The 15,295-nt window shown below is 44.9% G+C and overlaps 1 protein-coding gene across 1 annotated transcript; it reads left to right on the plus strand.

Annotated features, from left to right (window-relative positions):
- Positions 1 to 424: 424 nt before the first annotated feature.
- Positions 425 to 9,361, plus strand: LOC142002065 (uncharacterized). Its single transcript, XM_074977882.1, has 5 exons — positions 425 to 679; positions 3,684 to 3,807; positions 6,406 to 6,454; positions 8,260 to 8,349; positions 9,239 to 9,361. The coding sequence occupies exons 2-5, from the start codon at positions 3,685 to 3,687 to the stop codon at positions 9,313 to 9,315; spliced, it is 339 nt and encodes a 112-aa protein (XP_074833983.1). The 5' UTR covers positions 425 to 679; position 3,684; the 3' UTR covers positions 9,316 to 9,361.
- The last annotated feature ends 5,934 nt before the right edge of the window (positions 9,362 to 15,295 follow it).

Below are 15,295 nucleotides of genomic sequence, written 5' to 3' on the forward strand. Positions count from 1 at the left end.
TATTAAATGATAAGGCCACGGGTGGGACTGGCCTATGGTGCTCCATGTCTATATCTATAGGCAGAAAGCAGTTGTGTTGGAGCTGGACTGTTATATGGGCCTTATCTTGGTATCAGAGCCTAGGAGCAGAAATGCTGGGCCTTAGACTGAGCCCTCCCAGGCAGGGGCTGCTACTGATCCACCTCCAGATGTGCAGAACCCTGGAGCTCTGTGCACAGCCCCTACCCTGGAAGCACCTGCCCCCAGCCCTGGGTAGGGTCATTGCCTAGCTGGCTCCACTACCCGTCTCTGGAACCGGAAGGGGCGGGACTCCGCCTCAATTGCCCCTTTTCCAACATGGCGGGCTCAGCGCCCTTTGCCAGGAGCTCTGTACGCATGCGCACACCTAGCGCAGGGGCGTCGGGCGGGCGCAATAACGAACTTCTAATTACATCTCGTGTTTCCGCGTTTCGTTACTCGGTCGCGCGCTGGGTGGTGGGGCAGCGGCGCGGCACGCGCAGGCGAAGCCCCCGGAGGACGACAGGACGGCCTGCGAAAGTCTGACCTTTGACCCCGCGCTCTTTGCCCCGCCCCGCCCCGCCCGTGCGGAGAGGGCGCGAGGCCCAGTCGGCTGAACGTCATCCTTCTGGGCGCGCGGGGCAGAGCGTGCACATCGTTTCGGGTCTGTTCCGGACTTAAAGTGAGTGCCCGGACCCCTTCGTGACGCGGGCCCGGACCCCTCCCCCCCGACAGCCCCGGGGGCCACCTAGGGACGGGCCCCTCCCCCCACAGAGCTCCTGGGACCTGCCCTTACTCACCGCCGTCCCGGGGAGGCCCCTGCTAATTGGGGCCTGCCCCCCTATTGAGAGCCCCGGGAATCCCCACCCCCCCTCCCCATTGAGAGGCCTAGTCCCCTCCTCCCTCCACTGAGAGCGCTGGGACTTGCTGCTGCTCTGCCGTGACTAGGGCCCAGCCCCCCGCCAGGGCTCTGTCCCTGACCTACGTTTAAGACAAACCAGCCGTGCCGTAGCGCTTTCCGGACTAACAAAATAAGGTGTTGGGCGATGAGGTCTCGTGGGGCAGAGCCAGCCTGGAGATGTCACGTTTCCAGCGCAGAACTGGTGGTTTTATAAGTTGTGTTGCTGACCTCAGTTTGCAGCACACGTGGCTCTGCTATACGGTGAGTCTGGAGGGAGAGGGGGCCGCTGTTAAGGTTTATGTTCCCGGTTGCGAGTTTACCGCTTTCTCTGGCCAGGCGCGGAGTGGGACTTGACTGCTTGGGTGCTCCGGGCCCCTTTTGGAAATGGACATGTTTTGTAGTGAAGGTGACATGACTCAATATTTGTATCAGGGGGTAGCCAAGTTAGTCAATATCTCCAAAAACAACAAAAAGTCCTGCGGTGTGAGCATCTGATGAAGCGGGTCTTTGCCCACCAATGCATGTGCTCGGAAACATCTGTTAGTCTGTAAGGTGCCAGAGGAGTGCTCAGTATTTGTCCTGAGAGTTAGCTTGGTGTAGGATTGAGTGAGCAGCTAGATACTCAGCTTACTTGAAAAATACCCTTTTCTGTCATATTTTTGTATGGTTTCTTGTAAGGTTAAGGCTTTTGCAGTTAGTTCAGGCAGGTGTGTTGAACTAGTGCAACCTCTGCAGCAATGCATGCAGAAGAATGTGAAGGCTCCGTGAGAAAACTTGCTGATTTCCAAACTGCATCAGTGCTTTAAATGCAGCTCCAGACAATAGACACGTAATATTCTGGGCTCTTAAGAGAGCAGCTTCAAAATGTCTGTTTTAGAATTGTCAAGTATCAGAGGAGTAGCCGTGTTAATCTGGATCTGTAGCAGCAACGAAGGGTCCTGTGGCACCTTATAGACTAACAGAAAAGTTTAGAGCATGAGCTTTCGTGAGTTAACGAGCATCTGAGTTAATTGAGCATCTGAAGAAGTGAGTTAACTCACGAAAGCTCATGCTCTAAACTTTTCTGTTAGTCTATAAGGTGCCACAGGACCCTTCGTTGCTGTTTTAGAATTATGGCTTCTAGTCAAAACTGCAGCGGGAGACAGAAATGAAAACAAAATGTGGTTGATGTTTGTCTACTGAGAGAAAATGGTTAAGCACCAACAGTTGTGTTTGGTGCTGTACAAGACACAATTGACTTTCTCGACCAGTCCCTTAGATCTACCCGACACAGTTTAGCATGTCTCAGTCACTTGCTGGTATCAGAAAGGTTGAGAAAAACTGGTGCAGAGAACTAAATACGTTGGCTTACTCCTGGAAGAACTGGAAAGGACTAATTTCTAGAAATACCAATTAGATGCCAGGTAATGGTTTAATCCTCTTATATATGAGGTGTCTGTGAGCTTCTGTTTTGCAGAACTAGAGTCTTGCTTACCATCCACTGTGGGCAGGTTTGCCCATAGTGACACCAAAATCCTCCTTGGCGCCCCTCTCTCTCACACACAGACACCGCTGTCCCTCCCAAAGTAATATTTACTGAAAAGTTGACATTAACCTTTTGATGGGGTGTAGAAGTCCCATATTTTTTTGAATTCTGTAGATCCCAGGCCTTATTTTGATCATGAGAAGATTAAACCCTATCATTGTTGTGACTTTTGTCCGTTTTCTAAAAGGGGGTTTGCTTCCTTTCGTCAGTTTAGCTGTCACTATCCCCATAGTATGGACTGGTGATGTACTTCAAGCTGTTTTGTTTTGGAGCTGAGAAAGTAATTACTTCAACACTAAGACCTTGTCTTCACTTAACCCAGCAGAGCTGGGTCAGTCAGGAATATTTTAGTTTAACCAACACAGTTATGTCAACAAGGGCCTCTAGTGTAGATGCAGTTTTATCAATACAGCAATTTCTGCAGTACAAACTGATGTTGGTACGGACACGTTGGTCAGGGATGTGATGTGTAACATAGGTGTAACTAATTTTTACCAGCATAGCTTGATTTATCATACCAGTTCAAAGTGCAGCTTTGTCATGATGGCTATGCCCACCCTAGGAGCAGTTGGCCAGTAAACCCTTTCTCGTGTAGATGTAGCCTAACTCTGCTTATACAGATACAGCATATGTGGCTTCCTAAACCAGCATGTGGATTGGTGTGTGTTAATTAGTCAAATTAATTATGTTTGAGATCTGAAAAATCCATACCCTTTGAGCAGCATAGGTAAACCCTCCCCCGCCTCCAAGTCCTTGTGTACTTAAAGTGTCAACCTGCTTACCATTTCTCAGGGAAGCTCAGATGTGCGCCTGTAACATGTTAAGTTAGAGGAGCCCTGGGCTATGCTTTGGATTAGTATAAAACTGCTTACACAACAGCATCCACATTAGAAGGTCTTGCTGTTATAACTATGCTGGGGAACCCTTCCTAGGATAAAGACAGTGTAAAAGCATGCCTGCTAAAGCTTGTAAGCCCCAAGGAGGTGTCCATAGCTGATGCCATTTCCACCAGCAGCTTCTTCCCTCTGAATTTAGTGTCAGAGGGGTAGCTGTGTTCCTCTGTAGCCTCACAAATAACAAGCACTCCTGTGGTTCTTTAGATACAAACAAATTTATTAGGTTATGATCTTTTGTGGGCAAAACCCACCAAGATGAATTCCTCTGGATTTGTAATTCAGTAATAGTCATTAAATTCTATGTACCATTGATTCTTATATCCAAGACATAACTTGGATATTTTTCTGTGGGCACCTGTTTCAGAATGCGTTACGTGGCCGCTTACCTGCTTGCTGTCCTGGGTGGCAACAACAACCCTACAGCCAAGAACATCAAGAAGATCCTCGGCAGCGTTGGTATTGATGCAGATGATGAACATGTCAACAAGGTTGGGTTTTGCATTAAGCTGTCTCTTGCCTTTTGAAGTAGTTACAGGAGCACTCTTGTGAGAGAATATATGAAGCAGGTATCTTACACTCCAGTGCCAGACAGATATAACGGCCTTGTGGTTGAATAGTGTAAAAGGGCTTGTTAAACTTTTTTTTAGTCTGTATGGCTCTGAGAAAGCTTAGCATTTCTTACAACTTGCCAGCTGAAAGTTCACGGGTGTTTAGTGCAAACAAAGAACTGGAAGGGACCTCCTGAATCACTGAGTCCAGATTCCCAAAGCTCCTGTTTTCACTGTTGAAATTGGTGGGTCAAATCTCATAGGCATTTTGGCTAGGGGCGTAAAAATTATGGCACTTGAGTGCAAAGTGCCGCTGTGGAGGGGAGCAGAGTTCAGGCCCTGACTTCCTCAGACGACTAGACATGGAGGGTCCTGTGCAGACAGTTTGTGACTTTTGAATGATCATAGGCATTTTGGACTGGGCACAGAAGAGATCACTTGTATCTAGATATCATCAAGAAAGAGAAAAGCACACTGCAGTGTGCCATTTTTGAGACTTGGGGACTGGGAGGAAATTCAGAAGACTCTAACAACTTTTTTTTTTCTTTCTGTCCAATATACTTTTGTCTTTCTATACAATCTCTGTAACAGAATACATAAATCTGTCTGCAAATGTTCCCTTCTGTGAATTTCACCTTTTGCCTGCTCTGAAAGCTTTAATATTGATTGTCAGCTACTGATTCCTAGTATGAACTGCAGTATTAATTGCTGCTGAGAAAACATTGTACTGAAACATTGTACCAGATTTTCTTCGGTAATTGACTGTCCTATTGATGCCTAGCCCTGAATGGGAAGAGACGTTGAGGAATGGATGTGAGTAGAGAGAGATGCATTTATATATGCTTATTGACGAAAATCAGTATGTGATGTAACCTTTCTTAGCTGCACTATGGCAAATGGAAAACAGTCACCCACATCAGAGCACGTTGGCAGCAGATTCGTCATGTACCCCTTTACTACTTTGCAGAGAGGCACATTAACACCTTATGACTATGTCTACGTGGCGCTCTGCCCAGCGCCGCTGCTGGCAGAGCTGTGCAAAGTGAGCTTCTTGAGATTGTAAATGGCTTCTCATTTGCATACTCCTAAAGCTCATTCCCACAGCCACAAGAGTTCAGTGCCAGCAGAAGGGGGTGCTGGCATTGCAGAGGCTGTGTGGACGTGCCACTGCCGACTAAACCTCGCTCTGTCACCAGTCCTTTAAGGGACTGGTGATAGCATGCAGTTTAGTTGGCAGAGGCATGTCCACACGGCCTCTGCAGTGCCGGCACCCCCCTTCTGCCTGCACCGAACGTGGCTACGGTAAAGAGCCTGGGGAGTAAGCAAATGAGAAGCCATTTACAATCTCAAGAAGCTCACTTTGCACAGCTCCGCCAGCAGTGGCGCTGGGCAGAGCACCATGTAGACCCAGCCTACTTGTACTGCATGAATGGCTCGAAGCAAGTTATAGCAGTCTGCATTCACATTGGACAGTCTTGTCAGTCCCATGTGTAACTGTGTTTGCAATTTTCAAGTTGATCTGAGCTCACTTATCTTTTTCCCCCACTAGTATTTGCCGAGTCCTTGTAGGTCAACATCAGCGACAAACTCCATGTATGTGGGTGATACTATCCGTTCATTTATTTGTAGTGCCTATAGGCTCCAGCTGAAATTGAGTCCCCATTGTAATAGGTGCAATACTATGTAGGTGTTATTCTGAGAACCTTGGAGTAGTTGGACAAAAATAGGAGGGAAACCGAAGGAAGGAACAACTTATTCAAGGTTAGAGTATAGTTCACTAGCAGGAAGTTTCCTATCCTCCCAAACTGTTGTGTTCCCAACTAGCTTTAAGCAATTACATGTTGCAAGAATTTTAAAATAAAAGAAAAATTCAGCTCTAAGACTTTGGATCAACATTTTTAATGTTACAATGTTAAAAACCTTGGGGAATGCAGTGATGCCTGATATTGCAACATATAGGGTAAAAGCACATTAAGCAAACAAATATGCAGTGACTCACTACTAAACTTAATTGCACCTAAGTTTTTGTATATGTAATTATATTTCCTATTAAAAGAAAGTGTCCTACTAGAAGTTTGTATTTTTTCTTTGTAAAACCACTTCCTTACCTGCATGTATTTAAAATTTCAGATCTGGTTTATTCTTTGCTGTTTATGTTATGTAGTTACTTTTAGCACTGCTCAATATTCATTTCACTTACCTCCTTCCCTTTCTAATACACTAAAGTAATTCACTACCGCAGTGTGTACTCATCTGCAACTCAAAGGTATTTATCCTGACAACGATTCTGTCAGCTCTTATTTAAATTTTATGCAAATATTGCTTTTAGTAGCTTGCCTTATAAACTTTCTTGACCTTTTGCTTCTAAGCTACTCTTTATCCCTGTAACTCCTTGCAGCCTTGTTTAATTTTTCTGTTATGCATCCCATTGTGGCTAATGCCTATGTTGGAGAATTGCCAGTGTCAAGAGACTAAACATATTGAACACCCAAAATTCCAGGATTGATCTTTAACCTACTTTTCTCTCTCATAATAAAGGTCATCAGTGAACTGAGTGGCAAAGATGTTGATGATGTTGTTAATTCAGGTAAAAACTTACCAGATTTTAAGAACTCAGGATAGAGCTACACTACTGTGGACAATCGACCTGCTCAGGGTCGGTTTTCTGGGGTTTCATTTCACACATGCGGAAAACTATACTTTCTCAAATCAAAGTCAATCCCATAATGCCTTGTGAGCGGCAAAGATTAAGGAGGGTCGACAGGAAAAATGCTCCGTTCGACTTTACTCTGTGTGGACAGACATTGAAGTAGACCACTGATAAGTCTATTTTAGCTATGCAAGTGGCATAACTAAAATTCCATATTGGCAGTCTACTTCTGTGTATAGTATAGACACAGCCTCAGTTGTTGTTGGTCTGAGGTGGACTGGTCAGACCATTTGCATTTCTGTGGATTGGCCTAAAAAGGAAATATTGAGATTCATATTTGCTTAACTAAAGCAAATGCTGACAAAAATATGATTTTTTTCAGAGAAGTGTGTCCAGGCAAGTTGTATGTTAAAAGCTTGTTAAGATACAATAGGTATTTGACCCAGCAGTTCAGTTGCTCTTAAAGTGGATTTGACTAAGGATACATAGTCTTGCATTAAACAAGCCAGTGAGCATTGTGTGCAGAGGCTTAAAGTCAACTCTGCCTTCAATTTATTTGAACTGGAAATTGGATATTTCTCTGTTTTATTCTTTTAAATGGAAAAATGCTCCCTTTTGGCTATGGGAAACCATAGGAATGAGGCTAGAATATGTTTGATTAATACTACGAAGTAATATAGTCACCCTAATTTTGAATCACTGTTCACTTCTGTTAAATTACAGGTCTGTAATGGGGTATTAAATTTAAATGATTACAACAGATTACAGTACCAATTTTTCAGTTACATTTTTTTTAATGAAAACACTTGCAAGCGTTAAAATTAACACAAAGCTGCCACTAAGATTCTTTTCTAGATTTAGCAAGCGGTGAGATTCAGGAATTCCTGAGCCCCTGTATAGCCTGTGACACTGCTACTGTGGCAAGTCACTTAATATTTCTGAATGTGTGTTCCTCATCTGAGATATGGATAAGACCTTGGAGAATGGGGAACTGTCTGGTGGCTTAATTAATCAATATTTGTAAAGTTTGAAGAGAAGTTTTAAGTGCTGAGTATTAAGAATATTACATTCCTTTCAGATTTGGTTCTGTGGTACTTTGTAAAGACCACTGATTTTTAGTCTTGTGTGATGACTTTCACAAAGATTAAAATTCAGGTCTTCGCTCACTGCACTGGAATGAATTAACTGCAAATCTGAAGTCACAGTTTCATTTTGGTATATAAGTTTTCAGCCCTATTCTCCTTCTGCACACCAAATAATTTCCCAGCACAAATCAAACACGTCAAGATGAATGTTCACTTTTAAGTTACTTCCATCTAATGCGAGCAAAGTAGTGATTTGAAGTAAGTGCATTTCAGATTGGCCAAGTTCTCTTAATTTTATAATATGCTGATTCTCTTATGGCATTACACGTATAGTGCAGCTGCTTTTTCTACTGGGCAGCATTTATCTGTGTGTATATTTTGAAGTGATTGTTTTCACACGTCTGCTAAACACTTGAAACAAAGGTTAAAGATTATTTCATTCATTTCAAGTGCTCTAACGTGGTGCTGTCTTGCTCCAGATGTACATTTATGCCCTGCAAGTAAAATGTTGCCCATGTATGGGACGACATAAGAGGAAACTTAATCCTCTTACCAGAAGTTACCTCGGTACAATACGTTCTGCTTAACTCTCAGGGCTCTTAGCATGAGGCTGTGTGTGAGTGTGTGTATTTTATTTACAAGTTTCTCATTTCATAGGCCTCTCCAAGTTAGCCTGTGTTCCAGCTGGGGGTGCTCTTGCTGCAGCCCCTGCTGCTCCTGCCACTGCTGGTGGAGGTGCACCTACAGGTAGGTTTTGTTCTTGAGGGAGGGGAATTCCTAGGTTCTGTATGAATTTGAGAATGCTTCTCTCTGAAAAATGACTCTCTTGTTATCCATCAAGAGAAAATCCCTTTAGAATCTGACTGAAAGCATGAGCCTTTGTTGCAGTCCTAACTGTAGGATATGCCATTGTTGGTTTAAATGTAGAACGGCTTTTTATTTAAATGTACACAATGCAAAGTTGTAAACTGGGATTGCATTGGGAATATTTAACAGGCTTGACTTTGCTTTAGCATAGCACTGGTAACTGAGGAGTGTGTATAATCTACACTGGGTCAAGGCTCCGCTATCCCATGAAATGTCAAAGGGATTTGGGCACCTGTGTCATTTGTCATTAAGGAAGTCTCCCCCAGTTAGTACAAAAGAAACCTTAAAGACCAAAGCTTACCACCCAACATTTCTCTTCCTATTGTGTTACAGTTATCACCCCCAAGTGGCAGGAGGGAAAGGATTGTTTAAATTGGTATATACTAGGTTTGTCTCTGGGTATATCTTCCAGAGTTCAATTTCATTCTCCTTGTGTGAAATCAAACTATCTAGGGTTGATAGTCAACCCCCTCAATATCTTGAGGAGTATGAGAGGTCAACTTGAGAGTTTCTCCTGTCAACCTCCCTCTGTGAGGACGGCCAGATAAGTTGGCTGTAGATAAGTCTATAAGTAGTGACTCAGTTGCCATAGCTAGAATTGCATATCTGCAGTTGGCTTTAATGCCTAATGTAGATCTGGTCTTGGTATGCATATAATACTGATTAGTCAAACACTAATTTAACATGCAGAAGAAGGGGCCAGACTTCCATCTCTTAGCAGGAGCTGCTGGGCTTGCAAATATTAATTTACACTTTCTTTGACTTGCAGAAGAGAAGAAAGAGGAAGAGAAAAAGGAAGAATCTGAGGAGTCTGATGAGGACATGGGATTTGGACTCTTTGATTAATCACTCAGTGTGTTCTGGAAAAAATAATAAAAATAGCAAAACCCAACCCTATTTGATGCAGACTTGATTTACGTTCTGAAGATAGACATCTCAGCAGGTGCTCCCTCCAAAAATTCAAGTGGATGTCTAATTCCCTGTGGCTCCTCAGAAAATTCCAGCATCTCTTCTGGGGACTACCGGTTAGTGAGGGAAAGGCCCTTAGGGTCTAATCGAAACTTTCATGCTGATTTACTAACTTCAGTGAAAACTACTAAAGAGTTTTTCAGAAATATGTTGACTGCATTGCAGTGTTCAGCTACCAAGAGCATAAAGTGATATGAGACAGAAAGGTTTTCATGTCCTCACATGTGCATACTTTCTTGCATTAAGTAGGCTCTGTAGGCCTACCAGACACCTAAAAACCAAAAAAAGAAAATGTCCTTGTTTCTTTCACTGCTGTGGGACCTTTGCTGTGAAACATAACTACCCTCTCTTTTCCCATCTGTTAAATGGGAGTAGTACTTCACAGGTGCAGTAGGGTTAATGTTTATAGAGCACATTAATATCCTTTGGATGAAAGGCACTATAGAAATGCAAACTTTTGCTGACCAAGCTCCAACTCTCCTCACCAGACAAGTAACAGATGGGACATTAGTATATATAACTTCCACAATCCTTACTCTCTAAAGACTGACAAAAAGCAATAGTAGTAAAGGAGTATTAGATTGGACATTAGGGAAGGAAACCTTCCTAACTGTCAGGATAGTTAAGCACTGGAACTAATTGCCTAGGGTGGTTGTGGCATTTCTGTCAGTGGATGTTTTTATGAATAGAGGAGAGACAAACACTTGTCATGAATGGTCTCATTATTTAGTCCTGCACTTGATCAGTGGCTCTCCACAGGCTGATGTGTGGACCATGCCTAAGATTTTCAAAGGCGTTCATACCTCCATTTGAAATTTTTTAGGGATCTGCAAATGAAAAAAGCTTGAGAACCGCTGGACTAGATGACCTGTTAAGGTCCTTTCCAGGCCTGTGATCCTGTGACTGGTAATTCTTTGGGCTCTTCATTCACATTTAAAATGGAGGTGTTTGAAAGTGAAAGTGCAGTTAATTCCAAGTGCCTCTTGGAGGATGCACAGGATTGTGAGATAAACACGTTATGTGGAAGGCTTTTTAAAAACCAGCACCAATAATATTGGCATGAACTTTAGCATTGTCGTGAGCTGAACAGGTTAATTTGAAACAGTTATATATACTTTCAGTCTGCAGACTCAGAAAGACCTTTCATATTGGGTTTGCATTCAGTTAATGTTTTAAGGTGGTATTCTCAACCATGAGGATTGGCAACAACTTTCTTTTTCAAGCAAACATTGATTCTTGCGCTCAAATCCGTACCGTGGCTGTGTTATTTTAATATTCCAGTATCCAAGTAACTATTGAATCTGGCAGTAACACGTTTATAACCCCATTCCTATCACTTCTGTTACATCCCTTTCTTTGTTAATGCTTTTTGTCACACTAGTAACATCTTTAGGCAGAGCCTTATTTACCGCCGATTTCATTTGCTGTGCCGTACGTTGGAATAACTCCTTTTGAATTCAACGCAGTGTGGTGTAACTCAGAGCAGAACATGGGCCCTAGTGTTTTTCAGAGCTGTGGGAAATATTTTTTACATAATGGGTACTACACTAATAAAGAATGGCATTAGTAAGTCAAGTTGCCTGGTAAATTTTAGCACAGTGACCTATTCCCAGATCTTTACAGTTGGGGATGAAATAACTAAATGTAAGAATCAGCACTTAATCTCTCTAAACTATAAAGTGATCTGTCTGTGAATTGAAAGGTTATGAAAAAAAAGACGATTGAATTTGTGTCATTTCGTTCTGCTTTTTCTTTGGCCTCTTGAATAGCAATTCCTGTCTGCAGGATGTTGTATGGATTATAAAGGGCTGGGAGAGGAAATTCACCTCAGTGGCAGATTTTCATCATCGTGCAGACGCAGTAATAGAAATTACATCATAAATGTTACAGTTTAAAAGGAGGCATCTGCTTGGGGTATCTCTCCACATTGGCTCGGTAGGAAGACGGGGTCCTGGAGGATTATAATAGCAAAAAATGGACAAAGTCCTATTTAAGTATCATGTTAATTACCTAAACAAAGGCAGATCTCGTCCAAGGAATCTTTAAAATAACCATTTCTTTCAAAGGTAGTAAAGACAGTTCAGGTCGGGTCTGAAACGGGAGTATTTGTGCCTTAAATCGCTTCCCAAAAATTTCACACTTAATCTGTTGGCTTTAGGTTTGATTCATCACTTTTTTTTGGAGCAACTCGGCAGCGTGGTCCTAGTACAATGACACCCTGCCCTAGACCAGATGACCCATTTTGGACATCGGAGGCGGTAAACACACACTTGCCGAAGTGAGTTTTCAAACCTGACTGCCAACAAAATGACCTAGTTTTCAGATGTGCCAAGTGGCATAAAGTAAGACTCTACTTCTCTGCCTTAATTTCCTTATCTGTGGAATGGGATTAACAATATTTAGAGTGAAATCGTGGTCCTCTGGAAGTAAATGACAGAGTTCCCATTGATTCCAATAGACCAGGGGTCAGCAACCTGCGGCTCTTTCAGGAGCCACTTGCAGCTCTGGAGGCTGCCGCTGCTTAAACAATACCCACCGTTAAAATGGAATTTATTTTTTTTGTTTAAGCAGCGGCAGACTCTGGAGCCGTTGAGCAGTTAGCTGTGACAGGAGGGAAGCCAGCGGGGTGGGGAGCCCCAGAAGAGGAAGCTGGCAAGGCAGGGAGCCGCCCAGATGTTGCACATGGGAAAAGTCAGCCCCCAGGAGAGCTGGTGGTGTGGTAGCCAAGCCTGCTGATGATGAAGCTGCGCAGCCAAGCTGAGAAGGAGGCAGCGGGGAGCAGTGGCAGTGTGTGGAACTTGTCAGCTGAGGCAGGTAAATCCTGGGGATTGGGGTGCGGTTTGGGGCTGAAGGAGCTAAACCTGGTGATAGGGGGGCAGGGTTGGGGGTTGGGGTGGGTCACGCCTGGAGATGGGGATAACAACTTTCTGTCAGAAGTCGTTGCGTGTGCACTGCTCTTAAAATAGGAGTGACAAAAGGTACGGTTTGCTGTTATTTATTTAAGGACTGGCTCGTGTTCACGTGCATTGTGGCTCTCGCAGGGTATTGATTTTGTAACTGAATTTGAAAAAAAAAAAAAAAAGCTCTTCTCGCTATTTTGGTTGCAGACCCCTGCCATGGAGTATGGAATATGGGTGGGGCCACAGGATGAGGAGGGTGCCTCCCCAAGCAGCAGCCTCAGCCTCACCCACTGCCCATGCCTCACTGCATCCTGTTTGCCTGAAAGCAGGGTGGGGGAGTGTTAGGTTCCTGGCAAGGTTTTGATTGGCTACAGGTACTTCAATTAAGCTTGTAGTAACCTTTCCTAATCTACAGGGAATCTCACCTTAGTTAGTCTAGGGTTAATATATCTCCCCTCTTCAGCCCTGTTGTGTCATATCTACAGAAAACGCAAGCCATACTGATGGGATGGGGAGGTCTATTCTGGAAAACAGAAGCTCTGTAAGAGGTTTAGAAGTTGTGCTGGGTAACCAGCTGGCCACGATCTCCCCGTGTGATTGTGTCCCAAAGGGCCAGTGCCCCCTTGGGATGTATAAACAGTTGTGAGTAGGAGTAGAGAAATTATTTTGCCTCTGTGTTTGGAACTGGCTGTCTAGTTGTGCGATCCATGATGATTAGAAAACACATCTGAAGCAAGAGGCTCAAAACGGGTTTCAAACTCGTGGCCCATGGGCCTGCTGTGATCCAAGCAGTTTCACGATCTGGCTCATGCTCAGCTACTGACACATGAGTCCCTACAGCCTGGTTGTGGGTGTCTGTACCTCTTCCCCACTCATTGCAACACAAGCCCCCTTCCCCAAGGGATGCAGCCTCGGGGATTACTGGGGGGCCTGGACCAGGATGGCAGCTGGGATTGCTCCCCCTGTTCTCCACTCTGATGAAAGCTGCAGGGACCCTGCTCACCCCTGCTATATAAACCCTGGATTCTTTTTTTCGTCTCCATTCATCTGAGGAAGTCGGTTTTATCCACAAAAGCTCATGATCTAGTACATTTGTCTCTAAGATGCCACAGAACTGCTTGTTATTAGCTAAAACCTAATAAGTTCTGTGTGCACTGCAAAGTCAAATTTTGTTTCAGCACTGATAAGGGATATCTGCATAGTTGTCATGTCGTCCTGCCCATGTAAGTTGCACCATGCAAATGGGTCCTTTATTTATTAGGAAGGTAGTGGTATCTAGTGGACAGAGCATTGGGCTAGGACTCATAAAACCTGGATTAAATTTTCCAGTTCTGCTGTTTGACCTGCTGGGTGACCTTTGGCTAGTCATGTCTGCCTCTGGGCCTCAGTTTCCCCATGTGTGTGAAATGGGGATAAAGACAAGGAACACTTTTGTAAAGGGGTTTGCAATCTATGGCTGAAAAGAGGTAGGCATTAGCTGGCTTATTAATTTGAATGCAAGCCCTGTTCTTTGAGATAATGAAGTGAGGCAGCCCATAACCATAGAAAACCTAGTTGTGAGAGGTGACCCCATACCTGGTATGATTTCCTGCTTCTGAAATCACCAGCAGAGGGCACCATAACCACAGGTGGAATCTTCCCCTCCGGTGTGATTGCACTATTTATGTAAGTACTTCCCAAAGCTAGACTCCCGTGATGGTTAGCTGATGGTTGCAGAGACAGGTAGAAGGTCGGAGAGACCTGTCAGGTCACTACCCCAATCCTGTGCCCCACAAAGGGCAGGTCAATACCACACTGAGCTCATCATGCTCCTAAGCAGGCCAGAGCATAGTCCCTCTGTAAAGCAGGTCAAGGACTGTCCTGCATGCTTCCCTCTGCTGCCATATGGCAAAGCCAGGGCCAGGGCAGTTCAGGCAGGGCCATCCTTAGGAGTTCTGGTGCCCCTGTACCCGACAGCAGCGAGGGGGAGAGGGATGATGATTTTTAAGAGATGTAAGTTTATAATTTTCAGCAGCACACTAATGAAATAGTTTAAAAACAATTTTTAAACTAAGCTCCAGTCAACAAACGCAATCAGTGCCAAAACTGACATTATACCATGGGTTGGCAAATGGCTTAATTACCACTGGAATGGCTCTTTCACCGATTCAGTGTCTGCTAATAGTTCTGGCTGGGCTTTTTCATCAAGGTGAACTAGATCGTCTCCAGCGGGAGCAAAGTCACATAGCAGGGACAGGGCAGGTGGACATTAAAACCCAGTGGTGCCCCACATTTTCAGGTACCCTGTGCTAGTCTGTATTCTGCCTATGGGTCAGGACAGCTCTGACCTTGGGTATGTGCCAAACCCTGCTGGGGAAGGCAGATGTAGGCCAAGTCAGGCACTGCTCCCCCAGTCCCCCAGGGTGCAAGCAGTTTCGTGGGAACATTTTTAAGAGTGGGGGTGTTGACACCATTCCTTACCCAGTGGAAGCCAGAGCAAAGCCCTGGCATGTGGGACTAGCAGTTAGGCTCTGGGGCAAGCAGCAGAGCCACCTGGCATTCAGGGCCAGCAGTTGGGACCCCAGAGCCTGAGCCAGCAACAGCCGGGACTCCAGATGCAGAACCAGCAGTAGGGGTCTGTCCTCATCCTCCCCTGCACTCTCCAATGGCAGCTGGAGGAAGAAGCAGAGCACGATGGCCCCGGGGCTTTGCTCTCCCAGCCAGCCAGCTCTGGGGAAGGGGGCAAGGGCGCCACATGTCAACTGGGGGAGCAAAGCAGAGGGACCGTCTTGCTCCACTTCTCCCAGCACACTTCCACCAATGAGTCTGGGGAGCTGCAGACACCTGCTGCTGCCGCTGGCCCTGCTAGTTCCCCGGGCCACCTCGGCTGGGGGAAGAGGTGGGACAGGAGCGGAAAAGGGATGGGGTAGAGGCAGGAAGAGGCAGGTCAGGGTGAGGCAAGGCCGGGGAGGCAGCTT

The sequence above is a fragment of the Carettochelys insculpta genome, chromosome 26, assembly GCF_033958435.1.
Source record: "Carettochelys insculpta isolate YL-2023 chromosome 26, ASM3395843v1, whole genome shotgun sequence".
Taxonomy (NCBI): Eukaryota; Metazoa; Chordata; order Testudines; family Carettochelyidae; genus Carettochelys; species Carettochelys insculpta.